At 53.6% G+C, this 15,451-nt stretch overlaps 2 protein-coding genes across 17 annotated transcripts in view; one reads left to right on the forward strand and one right to left on the reverse strand.

Annotated features, from left to right (window-relative positions):
* Positions 1-448: 448 nt before the first annotated feature.
* On the forward strand, positions 449-10,602 carry Lrrc71 (leucine rich repeat containing 71). Of its 5 annotated transcripts, none has more exons than XM_052180206.1 (16): positions 449-1,225; positions 3,401-3,556; positions 3,636-3,764; positions 3,879-3,954; positions 4,105-4,182; positions 6,276-6,344; positions 6,529-6,688; positions 6,762-6,845; positions 6,918-7,007; positions 7,801-7,950; positions 8,128-8,221; positions 8,586-8,674; positions 9,520-9,561; positions 9,637-9,751; positions 10,078-10,199; positions 10,390-10,602. In XM_052180206.1, the coding sequence occupies exons 1-16, from the start codon at positions 1,066-1,068 to the stop codon at positions 10,498-10,500; spliced, it is 1,725 nt and encodes a 574-aa protein (XP_052036166.1). In that variant the 5' UTR covers positions 449-1,065; the 3' UTR covers positions 10,501-10,602. The 5 variants fall into 5 exon arrangements, with proteins under 5 accessions (XP_052036166.1, XP_052036167.1, XP_052036168.1 ...); XM_052180207.1 differs by having other exon boundaries at positions 9,640-9,751; XM_052180208.1 differs by lacking the exon at positions 9,520-9,561.
* An 861-nt stretch (positions 10,603-11,463) lies between these two features.
* Arhgef11 (Rho guanine nucleotide exchange factor 11) overlaps positions 11,464-15,451 on the reverse strand; it is a 114,068-nt gene continuing 110,080 nt past the window's right edge. For 11 of the 12 annotated variants that reach the window (XM_052180196.1, XM_052180195.1, XM_052180193.1 and 8 more), the window contains 4 exons: positions 15,078-15,206; positions 13,951-14,177; positions 13,519-13,705; positions 11,464-12,435 (listed from right to left, as the gene is read on the reverse strand). In XM_052180196.1, coding sequence (XP_052036156.1) covers positions 12,377-12,435; positions 13,519-13,705; positions 13,951-14,177; positions 15,078-15,206 — 602 coding nt within the window. In that variant the 3' untranslated portion in view covers positions 11,464-12,376. The remainder of the gene's footprint in view (positions 12,436-13,518; positions 13,706-13,950; positions 14,178-15,077; positions 15,207-15,451) is intronic. The other variant, XM_052180197.1, reaches the window with a different exon arrangement.

Below are 15,451 nucleotides of genomic sequence, written 5' to 3' on the forward strand. Positions count from 1 at the left end.
CTGCCACACATTCCGCAGAGCACGCACCCCATGTCCGCTTCAGAGCTCCTCCCTTCTCTACCTGCCTGCAGAAGGCAGAGGTGGTGCCAGGCAGAGGATGGGTTTGTTTCATCTTGTTTTGGTTTTGAGACAGTGTCTCACTATGTAGGCCTGGCTGGCCTGGAATTCAGAGGTCGGCCTGCCTCTGCCTCTTGACTGCTGGGTTTTAAAGGCGCAGGTTCCACGTTACTAGATTAGCCTCTGCCGCCCCCTAGTGGGTTGGCTGCCCGCCTGCCCGCTCTCCGATGCCGGGTTTGTGCTCACTCACTGTCGGTTTCCCTTGGCACACGGTAGTCACCCAATAAATGTTCCTCAAAAAGCTGAGTGGCTGAATGAAAGTACCAGCAATACTGTGTCCCCAGTGTGTCCCTTAGAGCCTAGTTTGGAGGTCTCCTCAGAGGTAGCATCTCAGCAGGGAGCAGCATCAGTGCCGGAAATGCCGGGGTCCATGTGGTGCTGAATGAGGTGAGAGGCTGAGGGAGCCAAGTAACTCAAAGGGGCCCGGGATGGTGAAAAGGAAGATGGGACCTCCTAGGTTAAAGCAGCAGGCAAGCCTCCTGCGGGCCGCTGGGCAGAGCTGGTACAGAGAGCTCAGCATAGCCCGAGCCCTTACCACTTGGGCCCTTCACAAGGCGCTCTCTCCCACCACCTTCTGGCTCAATCCCTTGTCATTGTCCTCTCCCCCTACCTCCTCAGCGAGTACAGACCGTTAGGGGCCACCCGCACTGCCCTAGAATCCACGCATCTATGCCCTCCCCGGATTCTAAGCTGATTGAACCTTCTCTGTTTACACAGACCCCGGCCACGCCCACGGGCTCTGGCGTGGAGCGGGGAGGAGGGGCCGAGCCAGGGGCCTCCACGTGCGCGCTTTGCCCGTTGCTCTGGCCACGGCCCCACCCAATCAGGCTCTGTTGTCCTGGAGAGGGCAGTCGCGGGCGTCGCTTGTCTGCGTGGAGATCCTCAGGGTGAGGCCCACAGAGTCCTGTTTTATCTTGCCTCTCACTCGAGGCGTCCAAAAGCACCGCTATGTCAAGTGAGCCAAGTGCCACAGGGACCTCACCCAGGACACCGCGTCCTGGGGCCCAGAAGTCATCCGGTGCAGTAACCAAGAAGGGGGATCGGGGTGCTAAAGACAAGACAGCAAGTACCCTGCCCCCGGTGGGAGAGGAGGAGCCAAAAAATCCCGGTATGCTGGCAGGGCAGGGCAGGGCTGGGTTAATTGGACTTGACTTTTTCTTTTCTTTTTTTAAATTAAAACTGGCCTGCAACTTGCTATACAGACTAGCTAGATCAAATGTGGGTCAGCACATCCCAACTCCTCAGGGGCTGGTCTTGAAGAGTACACAGGCCTGGGGGTACCGACATGCACTGGAAGATGTGATAAGATCGACCAAAGAAGGCTGGGGTAGCGGTGAGAAAATCCCGTGGGGGGGGGGTGGCTGTGAGGAGGTTTATGAACACAGCTTTCTGTAGCCATGGTCACAGTTCTGCTCTGGCATGTTTAAAGAAAACCATTAAAGTCGGGTGAACAGGACCATGGCTTTTCACGTTGCAAGTGACAGAACCCAACTTGAACCAACACAAAAGGGAATATGTCAGAAGGCCCCTTGATACAGATTCGATGCCTTTGTTATTAAAGAGGGACAGGACACTATTTCCCCTGGAATGGAAATAAAACACCCTGGGAAAAGATGCTGACGGCCGGCCTGCCTTCCGCCAGGGCCTATCTCTAGTGCCCAGGGACAGGCAGGGTACGAGGAGATGGAGAAAACCATCTTTTATAGGGAAGACAAGACAGGACAGGGTTCGCTGGCCACTTGGGGTGCTGAGGCAGGAGGCACTAAGTTCCTCATAGAACGTGGGCTGTATACACAGCAAGACTGTGATCCAAGGGAGTAAAAAAGAAAGAGAAACGTCGGCTGCACACGGAGGGGATGGGAGACAGGGGCAGCAGAAAGGTGAGCGCGACTGAGTCGCCCAGTCCAGGGACCCTGGACGCTGGCACAGGACAGTGAAAGTGTGAGAAGGGTGTGTTAGGCTCCTGGGAGGTAGAAGTCGGCGGCGGATGAAGGGATGGAGAGGAACCCCGTATGACTGAGTCCCGGGTTTCTAACCTTCATGCTAGCTGGGTGGAGATGGGACCCGTGGGAAGAAAGCTGGGAGGAGGAGCATGCGGGGGCGGGCCTTCGGGGGCGGGGCTCAGCGGGAATGAAGAGTGGCGGGTGAACGTTTTGGGAGCTGTTAGGGCGCTGGAATGTTCAAACCTGAGACTAAGATGGGTCCGAACTGTGCCCGAAGAGACACAAAGCAGAAGGCTCCGGCAAGGACGGCCTGAGCAGCTTTGGCAGATACAGGGACCCTGGATTTGGGCAGCATGGAGGTCACAGAGACTTTTACAGTTGCCATTGTATGTCCCAGGGCAGGTGTGGCTGACAGGTGTGTAGATTTAGAGGAAACTCCATCTGGTGGCTAGTTTCTCAGACTGTGGGTTAGGGCCATTTAGCATGGGTCTGAGAACAGGAATAAATTCCTTTGTGGCAGTCTTGTAGGAATTAAACCACCATGAGAGCTTTGGCCCGGGCCCAGGAGGGTGTTTAACAGACTCACCAGGCGGTTCCCATGGGTGTTAAAGTTTGAGGGACTCTGCTCTTGAGAGGCGAGTGATGCTAAGAAGGGTGGAGGGTGCATCCAGTGAGAAGAACCAGACTGAGCATGCGTAGGGCTGTGCAGGGGCCACCCACCCTCCACCGCCCTGGCGAACTGGTTGACCATTTCCCATATGTCTGAGTTTCCGCTGACAGTTGGCCACAGGAGCAAGTGCCTCTTGCCTTTCCCCCAATGAGTCCTCAGGCTTCTGTGTCATGCGGCTCTTGGTGACCTGGGGCCAGGCTCCCTTATTGCACAGACGTATTGTAGAAGGCCAGGCACAGCTGACTCCTGGGGACTGGGGTGGAGCTTTGGCAGGATCCCCCATTTCCGGGAACTCTTCCTGGGCTGCCATGGTGAGAACCGAAAAGAGTAGGGGTCCCTTGGGAGTGTCAGACACCCACCAAGTTTGCCGTCTTATTGCAGAGTCTCAGGATGGTAGGTGGTGGGTATAACTGGTTTAACAGAATTTATCAAGTCAATGAGAATCTCAGAAGCCTTTACACACGCCAGGACTCTGATTAGCAAATACTGTGTATAAAAGAAGTGTCAGCCGGGTCAGCAACGCTAGGTGGAGGTCCCTTTGCGTGCGCTCCTGCTTTCCTTCAGCGTTTTCCGCCTTGGTCTTAGCAGAGCAGCTTCCATTTGGGGCTGCTGTGAGGGTGGAGGTCACGGCTGCGCTGCAGGCGCGGTCCACTTTACTGCTGCTCTGCAGAGGAGTACCAGTGCACCGGGGTCCTGGAGACTGACTTCGCTGAGCTCTGCACACGGTCAGGCTACACGGACTTTCCCAAAGTTGTCGCCCGGCCACGGGCCCAACAGAGCTCTGTCCCTTCGGCCTCCGTGTCAGAAAAACCGGCCCAAGTCCAAGGTGAGCCACAGAGCACTCAACCCTCTCACTGGGCAGGGCACGCTGCAGCCGCAGACGCTCTCACGTTTCTGTCTCCTAGATGACCAAAGACTGTCGGCATCCTGCAGCCAGAACAGCCTGGAGAGCAAATATGTGTTTTTTCGGCCCACCATTCAAGTGGAGCTGGAGCAGGAGGACAACAAGGCAGTGAAAGAGATCTACATCCGAGGTGACGATCTGCCCGCGCTGCTCATTACCACGGGCGGAGCATCACCGCCCCCTACTGGCCCACAGCGGTTCATACCACGCTCCTTCCCGGCCTGACTTTGGCCTGTCTCCTCAGGTTGGAAAGTTGAAGATCGGATTCTGGGTATTTTCTCCAAATGTCTGCCCTCCCTCACCCAGCTGCAGGCCATCAAGTGAGAGAAATTGTGGGAGGTCAGCCTCTGGCTGGCTTGAAAAGAGACAGCAGTGGGCCCTGCTGGGAAGGGTGGAGGGTGTGTCTGGGGACTGTGGGAAGGGGCTTCCTGTGGGACATGGTATCCAGCTGTTTCTGTTTCTAATACCAGCTTGTGGAAGGTGGGGCTGACGGATAAGACCCTGACCACGTTCATCGCCCTTTTGCCTCTTTGTTCCTCCACACTCAGGTCAGTTGTGGTCAGAGGCCTAAGTGGCCTGGCTGGGTGTGTGAGGGGAAGCAGCTGCCCGCGGAGTTGGACTTAGGCTGGCATCTCTGTGGGAATGGGGCTCAGCCCACGTCTGTGGGGTGGCAGGATTCCCACCCGAGAAGCCACATGGCACCTATAGAGCTCTTTGAGGTCTCATCCTCTCTTCTCTCTCTGTAGGGAATCACAGGGATGGGTGGGGATAGAGACAGGGTTAAGGTAGCTGACCACAGCACTGCCACACACCACGAATCCCAGCACTTGAGAGGCAGAACAGGAGGATCCCTGAGTTTGAGCCCAGCCTGGTGTACAGAGTGAGTTCCAAAACAGTCAGGGCTACACAGAGAAACCCTGTCTTATAAAACACACACACACACACACACACACACACACACACACACGCACGCGCGAACATGAAAAAAAACCCAAACAAACAAACAAACAAACAAACAAAAAGTAGCCAGTTAGTTTGTTGTACAAAGGACAAAGCCACCTTCCCTGTCTGCCCCTTCTCAGGCTCTCACAGGACCCTGGAGTCGATTCTTGATTTACAAGCAGTCCCTCTCAGGCTATACACGTGGGCTTTCTTCCGGGGAACTGGATGTGTGTTCCTGAGGGCAGTGGCTGTGTCTTTAGGGATGGGGCAGGAGGAGCAAATGAGCTAGCAGGGAGAGAATTCCTTAGGTAGGAATACGCCACATCAGCACAAGAGGACTTACAATCAACTGAAGTCCTGAAACAAGGCAGCCCAAAAGACCGAGCAATAGTTAGTTATACACCACTGGGAATAGTTGAATAGAGACATTTCTGCCCATTGGTTCCATTGTCTTAGGACTGTGAGAGAAGTTATTGCCTTGTAGACAGCCCTGTGGTGACTTTTTTTTTTCCTTTTTCTGACATGTAACAAAGTAACCAAATAACATAGTAGCTTAAAACAACCAGGAGAGCCGGGAGGTGGTGGCACACGCCTTTAATCCCAGCTCTTGGGAGGCAGAGGCAGGCAGATTTCTGAATTTGAGGCCAGCCTGGTCTACAGACTGTGTTCTAGGACAGCCAAGAGAAACCCTGTCTTGAAAACAACAACAACAAACAAAACAAACCAATCAGGAGAGTGGAGTATGACAATACACACTGAGTCTAAACACGTAGTGCAGAAGAGGCTGAGGCAGGAGGCTCTGAGGCTAGAGTAAGATCCTGCCTCTAAACCAATGCAATCAACCAAGCGAATATCACCCCCTTGAGAGTTTGATTATCAGCCCCCTGGGAGTTTGATTATCAGTCCTTTGAGAGTTTGATTATCAGCCCCTTGGGAGTTTGATTATCAGCCCCTTGAGAGTTTGATTATCAGTCCCTTGAGAGTTCGATTATTACCCCCTTGAGAGTTCGATTATCAGCCCCTTGGGAGTTTGATTATCAGCCCCTTGAGAGTTCGATTATCAGCCCCTTGAGAGTTCGGGAGAGCCTCTGAAACAGGGGCCGCTGCCTCTGACTCAGGCTGGAGGCTGCAGGAAGGCTTTGCTTGGGACTATGGCCTGTTCAGGGGAAGCTGAGGCAGGGGCTGTTTCTCAGCCGGCCTATGTGGCACTTTGGGCCTTCCCATTACCTAGCTGAGTGTCTGAGAGCAGTCCTTGTAACTTGGAAATGACTATCATTTTCCTATATTCTGTTCATTGAGAGTGTCACTAGTACACGCACATGCACGACTTTAATCCCACGACTAGGAGGCTGAGGCAGGCAGATCTTTGAGCTTGAGGCTAACCTGGTCTAGGACAGCTAGGCTACATAGAGAAAACTTAACCAAAACACCCCCCCCCCCCCAACCAAATGTCACTAGCTCTACCTACCACATTAGACAGGATTACCAAGCATGGCCTGGGTACCAAGAAGTAGGGCCCAGTCAAGGCCATCTTAGAGACCACTATACCACAGGAATTTTAGCCTGGGGAATTGTCATAAATTTATTTCATATATTGGGGGATAGCCTTAGGCTCTGTTTCCCAGATGCTCCCTAAAATATCCATCCTTCACTCTGTTTCCCTCCTACTTGGGTGGCCTCAGTAGTGTTTCCTTCTCAGGAAGGTATCTCTGGAGGGCAACCCAATACCGGAGCAGTCCTTTAACAAGCTAATGGGACTGGACAGCACGTGAGTCTCCATGACTTCACTTTCCCTTCTTGGTCTGTCCTCCCTTCCAAGTTACCTTCAGCCTCCTACCTTTCTTTATCCCAGGCACCTCTAATTCTTGCCCCCTACCTGTAGTCTAGTTAGAACCCCTCATGTCCCCAAGAGGCCCTGAGCCCCATGAATCCGGCTTCTCCCTCCTCTCCAGGATTATTCACTTGTCTCTGAGGAACAACAACATCAACGACCACGGGGCGCATCTCCTGGGCCAGGCACTGTCCACACTGCACAGCAGCAACCGGACCCTCGTTTCCCTGAACCTGGCATTCAACCACATCGGGGATGTGGGCGCGGGCTACATCGCGGATGTGCGTGCGATGGGCCGCTTCCTGCATGGGGTCGCCAGCTTGTCCTTGGCTTACAAGTCACTCTGTTCTCCAGGGCCTGAGGCTGAACCGCTCTCTCCTCTGGCTGTCCCTAGCGCACAACCGCATTCAAGACAAGGGAGCACTGAAGCTGGCCGAGGTGGGTTGGCACGCTGGGCGGGGCAGGGGATCTGACACAGGTGTCTGACGCAGGAAGCTGGCCTTGCCTCAGGTCCTGCGCCCCTTTGAGCTGACCCACAGGGAGGTGGTGGAGCGGCGGCGCCTGCTGCTGGTGAAAGGAACGCAGGAGCGGTCTCGATCGGTGAGAAGCTGCCTGGTCCCAGGACAGCTGCCTTGGGTTTCCAGGTCGGCTGCTTTTCTGCCCAGGACTCTTAAATTCCCCGAATCCTCTTGACCCTTCTGGATTCTTCAGACCGAGGGTCTGCCAAACCCAACCTGGGGCTCATAGAGCCACTCTGACAATTATAGTGTAGTTAAGAGAAAAGGCGTTGAGACCACCTGGCCCCAAATCCTCCTGCCCATGTTACCAGTTTCTTTCTGACCTTGAGCTCATTGTTCACACCAGAGCTTCGCCTTCCTCAGCTGAAGTAGGGTCGCTGTTACTTTCTTCACAGAATTGAGATGATTAAATGAGTTAGTATAACACATTTGGAATACTGCCTAGCACTTAGCTCAACAAAATCTGCTGGCTGGGCATGATGTGAACCTTGTCAGCTAGGACGCAGAAGAAACACATGTTCAAGGGCAGCCTGAGCTACAGAGTGAGACTCTGGCTCCATCAGACCAAGGTCTGGAGATAGAGAATAGTAGAGCGCTCACCTAACACACACAAGGCACTGGATCTGATCCCCAGCACTGCGATAAATACGAGAATAAATAAATACATTTAAGTCTCAATTCACAGTGGCTATTTCCCTGGTCTAGGAGAGCCCGGGTCTCCAGCACACGCTCTACCATTTCTGGGCTCTTTCTTGCCATCAGCAACTCTGTCCTGAACTGATGGATAGCGGGGGGTGGGGGTGGTGGGGGGTGGGGGGGATGGGCAGGGGCAAGGCTCTGTTACCTCCTCCACACCCTCCCATTTGTAAGCACAGCCTTCCTCCTCCCGATATGGGGACACCAAAGCAGAGCGTGAGAAGTCTCAGCCGTTGGGGGTCAGCACTGTTACTTTGGTGGACAAGCAAGAAAAGATGCAGTCACTGAAAGCCCCTAAAGGTCTAGGCAAGAAGAAGGAGAAGTCAGGGGTAGGTGTGCGGTGAGAGGGAGCCTTGAGTCTTGGATGGGCAGAGGAGGAGTTCCCTACAGGGCAGCGGGAAGAAGGGCAAATGGCTGGCCTTTGACGGTCTCAGGCCAAGCCGTCATCTGTTCTCCCTCTGGGAGGCAGAATACCCTTTATTATGTTTTTCTCACATTCACCACAGGAAGTTGTAAAGAAGGAAGAGAAGCTGGGATCTGGGCAGTCACCCACACAAGGAACCCCTAAGAAAGAAGATGCCGCAAAGGCAGGCAAGGGGAGTAAGTGTGAGACCCCTCTACGGGAATCTTCCCCACGTGGAGGAAGAGCTTCGGGCAGGGTGCAGGAGCCTGGTTTTGTCTGCCAGGAGCTGTCCTGTCAAGACTCTCCCTGGGCCTTGCTTACAATGAGTGACCCTCCACTTGGCCTGCACACTGTGGCTCACTACCTTATCTTGTAGGACTAGACCTCCATGGCTGTCCTCAGAAAAGGAACCTGTCAGCTGGACGGGAGCTCATTGTAGATGTCCCTATGTTTTCCCCAAATCTCAGAGTTTGGGAATCTGCCTTTCCAAGCCCGTCTCTGGGGAGTTTGGGGGTGTCAGGGGGTCTGCTCTGTGCATTCTGGCCCCTCTTCTGGTCCCAGAGGTAACCATCCCTGAGCAGAAGATGAGCAAGGGAAAAGGGCCGAAGACGGGGGCCAAAGAGAAGCGCAGCATCCTCCTGGAGTCTGAAGTAAGTGGCCTCGGTGTGTGCCGCCTGCTCTCACTGCCGAGGCAGCCCACACTAGTGCTAGCTAACCTGCACTTATGTGGAGGGGACTCTCAGACTCCCTGCTTCCCTTCCTGCTGCCCAACTGTGGCTGTGCCCTCTAAGGCCCTCAGCTTACCACCAGCCCTCCAACACCTGGCATCTGCACAGGGATGGATTGCGTTTAGCCCTTGGGCATTCCCTAGGCACCTCCACTCACCACACTGCTGCACGTAGGACTCCTCCTTCAGACCCTTCTGCTGCCGGGTCTCCGCTTAGGGAGTCTTCCTAGGCCATCCACTTCCAGCCTCCCAGTACTCTCCTACATCTGAGTGGTTCTCTTCATGAGACTCCATGACCCTGTCACATGCTCCTGGAATTGAAAGTCTTGTCCTTTAGGAGTCTTTCCTGGCACCCAAGACAAGCTCTGACAGAAGAGCAAGTCAGGCGGAAGGAGGATGGCTTTGTAACTCCCATGCCAGCCTTTGCCTCTGTCTTGAGCACTGCCCCTTCTCATCAGGGGTGTCAGTTTTCAGCCTCCTCTCTTTATGGAAGGCTATGAATCCATATGAAAAGCTCAGTTCTGTGTGGACTCAGGCTCCAGAGCCTCTGTACGAGCCGTGCTCCCTGCTGGGGAACCCACCCTTTCCGCAAGAGCGAGCAAGCGTACACCTTTACTTTTTCACTCCCAGGCTGCCTTTTAAGGTCTACACTCCCATAGTCCTCTGCTCTCAGGGCCCCCTCCACATCACATTCCTGTTTAATTCTCTGGCTCCCCCACACCTAGGAACTTTTTGAGGGTATGGGCTTATTTATCTTTGTTTCTCCAGCACCTAGGACACAGCCTGAATTATAACCAGCACTCAAAGCCTGTATGTTGAATGAATGAATGAATGGCCTGTTGACCAGCTCCCCTCTCCTCTGCTGCAATTAGTATTCTGCTTTAGCAGCTGGTTGTTGAAGCTACAGAGATGGTTAACCCGCTCCTGGAGCCTGTGGAACACCGAGATGGGAAGGTTTTCTTGCCTGGGAACAAGGTCCTTTTGCACCTCAACCTCCTCCGTATGTTTGCTAGCCTTGCCTATCCTTACCATGGGACTACCTGGGCGCCATCCTGCTAAGGGCACCACTCCAGCTCCATGGGATGTACTTGATTCTGCAATAGTTGAGCATCATTTTGCCAGACCCATGGGGCTGGGGCTGGGCTGGGTCAGGAAGGTGATGCAGGGCAGTAGTGACATGGGTAAGATAGCTAGGTGGGGGAGAGGCATCAGCAGGGTAAAGGGAAGTGGAGGAGGAAGGGTAGGGGTAGAGGGCTGGTCAGTCAGTCCGGCATGCAGAATCTGGAAGTAGTGATGTCAGATGCCCCTGTCTGTGCTTCCTCTTAGGAAACCAAATCACAGAGGTGGGGCTGGAAGGCTTCCTTACTGCTGTGCAATACCAGGTTCAGGCCTCCAAGTCCAGGACTTCACCCAAGGCCCCCCTGGGTCTGCTGTGGCTGTCCTTGGCAGTAAGTCTGTAGCCCACTTCCCGAAGGTCTCCTTGCCCTAATTCTTTGTCTCAAGGCAGTAACCCATGTTTCCTGCAGTTAGCAATGCTGAAACTGCCTTCCCCTGTTCAACAGCCTAAAACTGTCCAGGGCATTGTTTTCTTCTCAAGATAAATCTTCATCCTGTTAACTTTCTTTTTTTCTCTTTCAGAAAAACTGCTTTGACCCACAGTGTCCAACACACATCATGATTCAAGAACTGATGTTGCCAAGGGACCCTGTGAAGGCAAAGGCCAGGGAGGAGGAGGCCGCAGCTACCTAGGCCTCCTAATGGCAATCTCTGTCTCCATGGGAGGCGTCTTGGACCAGTAACAGTCTGTTGCTGTGCTGTTCTTTGAAAATCACTCTGTAACCGTTTGGAACATTTGGGCTCCTGAGTCTGTTCATATTGCTGGCTAGACAGGGCTGAATGCTGACCTGAATCACACCATGGCTCCAGGGGGAGGAGCTGAGATCCTGGCTAGGGCCACCACTGCTCCGAGGGTCCCAGCAGCATCCCCCAGGCCATCTCTGGGCGTCAGTTAGCATAACTGATGGAGGGAGCAGGCTTGGAGCTAGGACCCATCCCCCAGCATTCTCTGATGCTTATCTCCATGTGTTTTTCTGCTTTAAAAGAAGAAGGCACTCTGGAGAAGGTACGGTATTCAATTTAGTAAAGGCCAAACATTAGACATGACAGGTCAGCAACTAAAACTTCTGGACAGCCCATGTCAACCTAAGGGAATCTCCAGCCAAGGTACAGGGGACATCTCCCTCATCTCTAGCCCCTTGGCCACCTCTGCCTACCGGAGCTCCATCTTCGGCACTGGCTGGCAAGTGGCTCAGGGCTCTTGGACTGCTCTAAGCCTAAGTCACCGTGTTACGGGGCACCACGGCTCCTCCAGCTATGGCCCCGTCCTCGGAGGCTGGCTTCAGCTGCCCTGGCTACTCCTCATCTGTGGGAGGAGGGGGCAGTGTGATCCCTCTTCATGTTCTGCATCTGAGAGTGGGTCACAGCAGCCCTGTTCCTTCGTGTGAAGTAACCTCAATGTCCTTTTCTGGGCCAGAGTCAGTCACCCAACCTTTGCTGAGAAAGTCCACGTGCCTGCACATTGGGACAGGTGGAAAGACCTGGTGTGGGACGGTTGTGGCAGGGCCTCTTCCGGCTCCCTCTACCATTCTTGACCAGTCACAGCTGGCAGCCTCAGACCTCATCAGGCTAAGAATCATACAACCACAATGGAAGAATATTTAACTTTTCTTTAAAAAAATCTTAACCATGAAAGGAAGAAAATAAGAGTATACATTATTTTAACAGCAAAACAGTCATTTCCATATCTATATTTTATATATTATATATATTTATATATATGTATATATACACCTAGCACAGTGTGTATGTTCATTGTTGGGAGTGGCGTGAGGACAGGGTGATGAGCCAGTGGCGCCGTGGCCCCTGGGGACGGAAGGCCCTGACTTAACTCAGGGACTCTAGCAATCCACTCCACATCTCTCTTGGGAGTTTGCTTTGAGAGCCGTACCTGCTGTATTTGTTCCTAGGGGCAAGTGGGGAAGGGTTGGGTAAGAAGCCCCCTGCAGGCATCTCCTGACACCGAGAAGGCCTAGGCCTCAGAGGCAGGCCTTGAAGCTTGACAGCACTGGAGTCGGGGAGCCCTCCCTGCCAGTGGGACATGAACAATCATGGTCCCGAGCGGGGCTGCTGCCTGGCTCTCTGTGACTGGTTGAACATGCCAGGGACAGAAAAAAGGCTAAGTTATTTACAATGGCAAAGATACACATACAATAGACATATTTATAGGAAACTAACGGGGCAAAGAGGAGAGCCAGGCACCTAGCTGTCTCGGGGCCTTGGAAGAAGAGGAGGAAAAAAGTGCATTTACACATAGGCCTCCTCCTTTGATGTGCATACCCCCACCGCTGTGTGGGGTGGAGGCCTTTCTGTTGTGGTCAGCATGCTTAGGAGACGCAAGCCATGGAGACTTGGGCTAACAGGTGGAAGAGACACTAAACTGGACTGTCTGGTGGGAACAGACCAGGCCACATGAGGGATTCCCAGGCCCCGCGGCATCTTTCAAGGGGAGGCTTGGGTCTCCTAGTGTGCTGCTCTGGCTCAGGCCAGACCCTGGCTGTCTGGATGGCTATGGTCCTGGTGATGCAGCTGTGTCTGTGGCACTGTCCTCCAGGGCGGTGTCGGAGCCTGTGGGAAGATAGTGAGGGTGAGAAGCTGGCTACATTTGAGATGTTCTCTTTCATATCCCTGGCTGATTCTTCAGTACCAGCCGTCTGTGACAAAGCTTTCTTCTCTAAAAACTTTATTAATTTTTTTTTCACGTATACGTAATAGAATGTGTATGGAAGCCAGACAACTTGCTGGAGTCAGTTCTTTCCTTCCATATGTGAATTCTGGGGCTTGTCAGTCCAAGCCTTGTTTCTTGTGGGACTGCATTTCTTTCCAGGCGCCAAAACCAACACAGGTTAGGCGTTTTAGCTTTCTGAATTTGGCCACTGCAGTCAGTGGCCTTGACCTGATAATCTAGGTCTGAGCCACTAAGATCCCGCAGCAGAGGTAAGAGGCTTTCCTGATGCACTACTTCCTCAAATCAACATAAGAGGGTTCTGGGGGTTGGAGCGATGGCTCAGTGGTTATGAATACTTTCTGTTCTTTCAGAGGACCCAGGTTCAATTCCCATCATCCTCACGGCAGCTCACAACCGCCTGTAAGCCCAGCTTCAGGCCTCTTCTGGCATCCTTATGTATTGCATGAGTGTGTTGTATGCAGGCAAGGGGTTCTGTCCTATTTGGTGGGGACCTCTGTGCAGCTTGCCTTAAAAGATCACTTTCTGGGGCTCGAGGGAATTCAATGGATAGGCAGAAAACCTAGAAACAGGAAACAGGAGAACATCAAGAACGTGGTGGGTCAGCCAGCCTGGCTCATCCAGTGGTGAACATAGACCCTGCTTCAGGGTGGAAGGCAAGAACAGACAACTGAGGTTGTTCTCTGACCGCCGGGCCACCCCACCCTCCTACCTCTGCTCTCTTGGCCTGGAACTATATATTCTAGGCTGACCTCGAACTCACAGAAATTCAGCTGCCTGTTTCCTGAGTGTTGGGATTAAAGGTACACCACTATGCCTGGCAAATACTTCTCTGTGAGGCTGAGGGATGTGCTCGCTCCATCTCAAGGGAAAGAGTCACGGGAGCAGCCTCTCTACTGCCTATACTTACTGCAGGGTCGTGGCCCTTCCTCAGGGCGGCACACGGCAGGGCTGGCCCCACTCACCTTCCTCAGGGCAGGACCCCTGCTCTGGACTGTTCCGGGAGTCAGAGGCCAGGGCTTCCTTGGCCGGAGGAGAGAGGGAGTAATCTGTCCATCTGGCTGCCTCTGTGTGAAAACTTCCCACAGGTGTGGTTCCGCCAGATGACTCTCCAAGGGACTTGAGCAGCTCTCTGTGGGCCAGTTCCATGTCCTAGAAGAGTTGAAGGAGGTGTCTGAGCCCTCGTGCTAAGGCTTAGAGGGTGTGGGAGGGTAGGCAGGGGAGCCGAGGACTCCAGTTGAAGAAGATAAATACTTCCCGAGTTGGGGATGTGGCTTACTGGTGAAATGTTTGTCTAGCATGTACACACACACACACACACACACACACACACACACACACACTCTTCCCTCTCAGGGAACTGTCCTGGGTAATGGATGGAAGGCCATGTCCCTCACCTTGAGTCTGAGAAGCTTGATGGTGAGCTGTTCGATGGTATGGAAGATCACACCCATATCCCTGAGGACCAGGCTGGAACCCTGACCCCCAGTGACTCCCCTGTGGTGCGGAGGCTCTGTTGGCCATGCAGGGAGGCTGTGGCACTGTGAGGGACTTGGGGGTGTCTCAGTAGGCTCAGTGCTGGAGTCCAGAGGTTCTGCTGGCATGCTGACATAGAAACAGTTCCCTGTCCCAATGGCAAGAGAAAGAATCATGAGACAAGCAGAGATACTTGAATAATTCTCCCATGCCCCCAGTGTACCCTGTGACAGAAAAGGCCAAGGAGACGTCTATAGACAACCTAGTGCATCCAGGGCCACGCTGCCTACCAGACTACCTCCTAGAGGCCCCCCCTTTTTTTTTTTGGTTTTTTAGAGACAGGGTTTCTCTGTATAGCCTTGGATGTAGACCAGGCTGGCCTTGAACTCAGAAATCCGCCTGCCTCTGCCTCCCAAGTGCTGGGATTACAGGCGTGCGCCACCACTGCCTGGCTCCCTTTTCTCTTTAGATGGCCAGGGGAAGATGCTCAGTGATGAGAGTGAAGGAAGGAAGGGGCAGGGTTTGAGGCCCCTCTGGAAAGCAGCAGGCAGCAGTACTTCAAGAACCTCAGTTTACACCCATGTCCACACTCCCCTACATGTCACCAGTTCTTAGAAACATCACCTGATCAGGGGCGTTCAGAGATAGCCGGCAGAAATACGTAATGGGTTCCTGGAGGTCCTACCATGGAGAACCATGCAGGAACTGCAAAGCCATGCAAACCTTTTCCACTGCAGGGCTGGGGAAGCGGTTGTTGAGGATGTCAGTTAGGTCCACTGGAGTGAGGGCGCTGCCCAGACTTTCTTACCTTCTCCCTCACCTAGGCCTAGGCTGCTGGGGCTCTGAAATGGGCTTCTACATGTCGCAGTCAATGTTTTTTTAAAGCTGGAGGTGCAGGTCCTCCTGTCTGGGCTAACGTGGCACTACTTCCCACCATCTCAGACAGCTCAGGGAACACACAGAACTCTGACAGCAAGGGCCCAATACTATCCCATCGGACCCCTGTTCCCGCCTGGCCTGGCCTTGACTCCAAGGAGAAGTTGATTACCCGTAGCCTGTGCTCCGCCTTCCACTTGAGATAGCTCAGATTCTGACTGGCCAGGCTCTGGTAGTGCAGGGATAACATTGCTGCCCGCCACCTTGGCTGCACCGACACCACCACCAGGGAGGAGAGAGACTGAGAGACAAGGCAAGGGAGGAAGGGAGAGAGCAGGCAGGGGAGGGAGAAGGAGTGGACATGGCGGGGAGAGCAAGAGTAAAGGGAGGAGAGCACAGTGAGTATAGGTCATCCATGGCTGTCCCGGGCTGCGGAGAACTTCCCACCAAGTCACTCTGGAAGATCGCAAGCAGGGGGCAGCGTCACTGGGCACCGACAGGGAGTCATTGCCAGACAGCCCTCCTCCAGTGGCCCAGGCCTGGCCT

The sequence above is a fragment of the Apodemus sylvaticus genome, chromosome 4 (assembly GCF_947179515.1).
Source record: "Apodemus sylvaticus chromosome 4, mApoSyl1.1, whole genome shotgun sequence".
Taxonomy (NCBI): Eukaryota; Metazoa; Chordata; class Mammalia; order Rodentia; family Muridae; genus Apodemus; species Apodemus sylvaticus.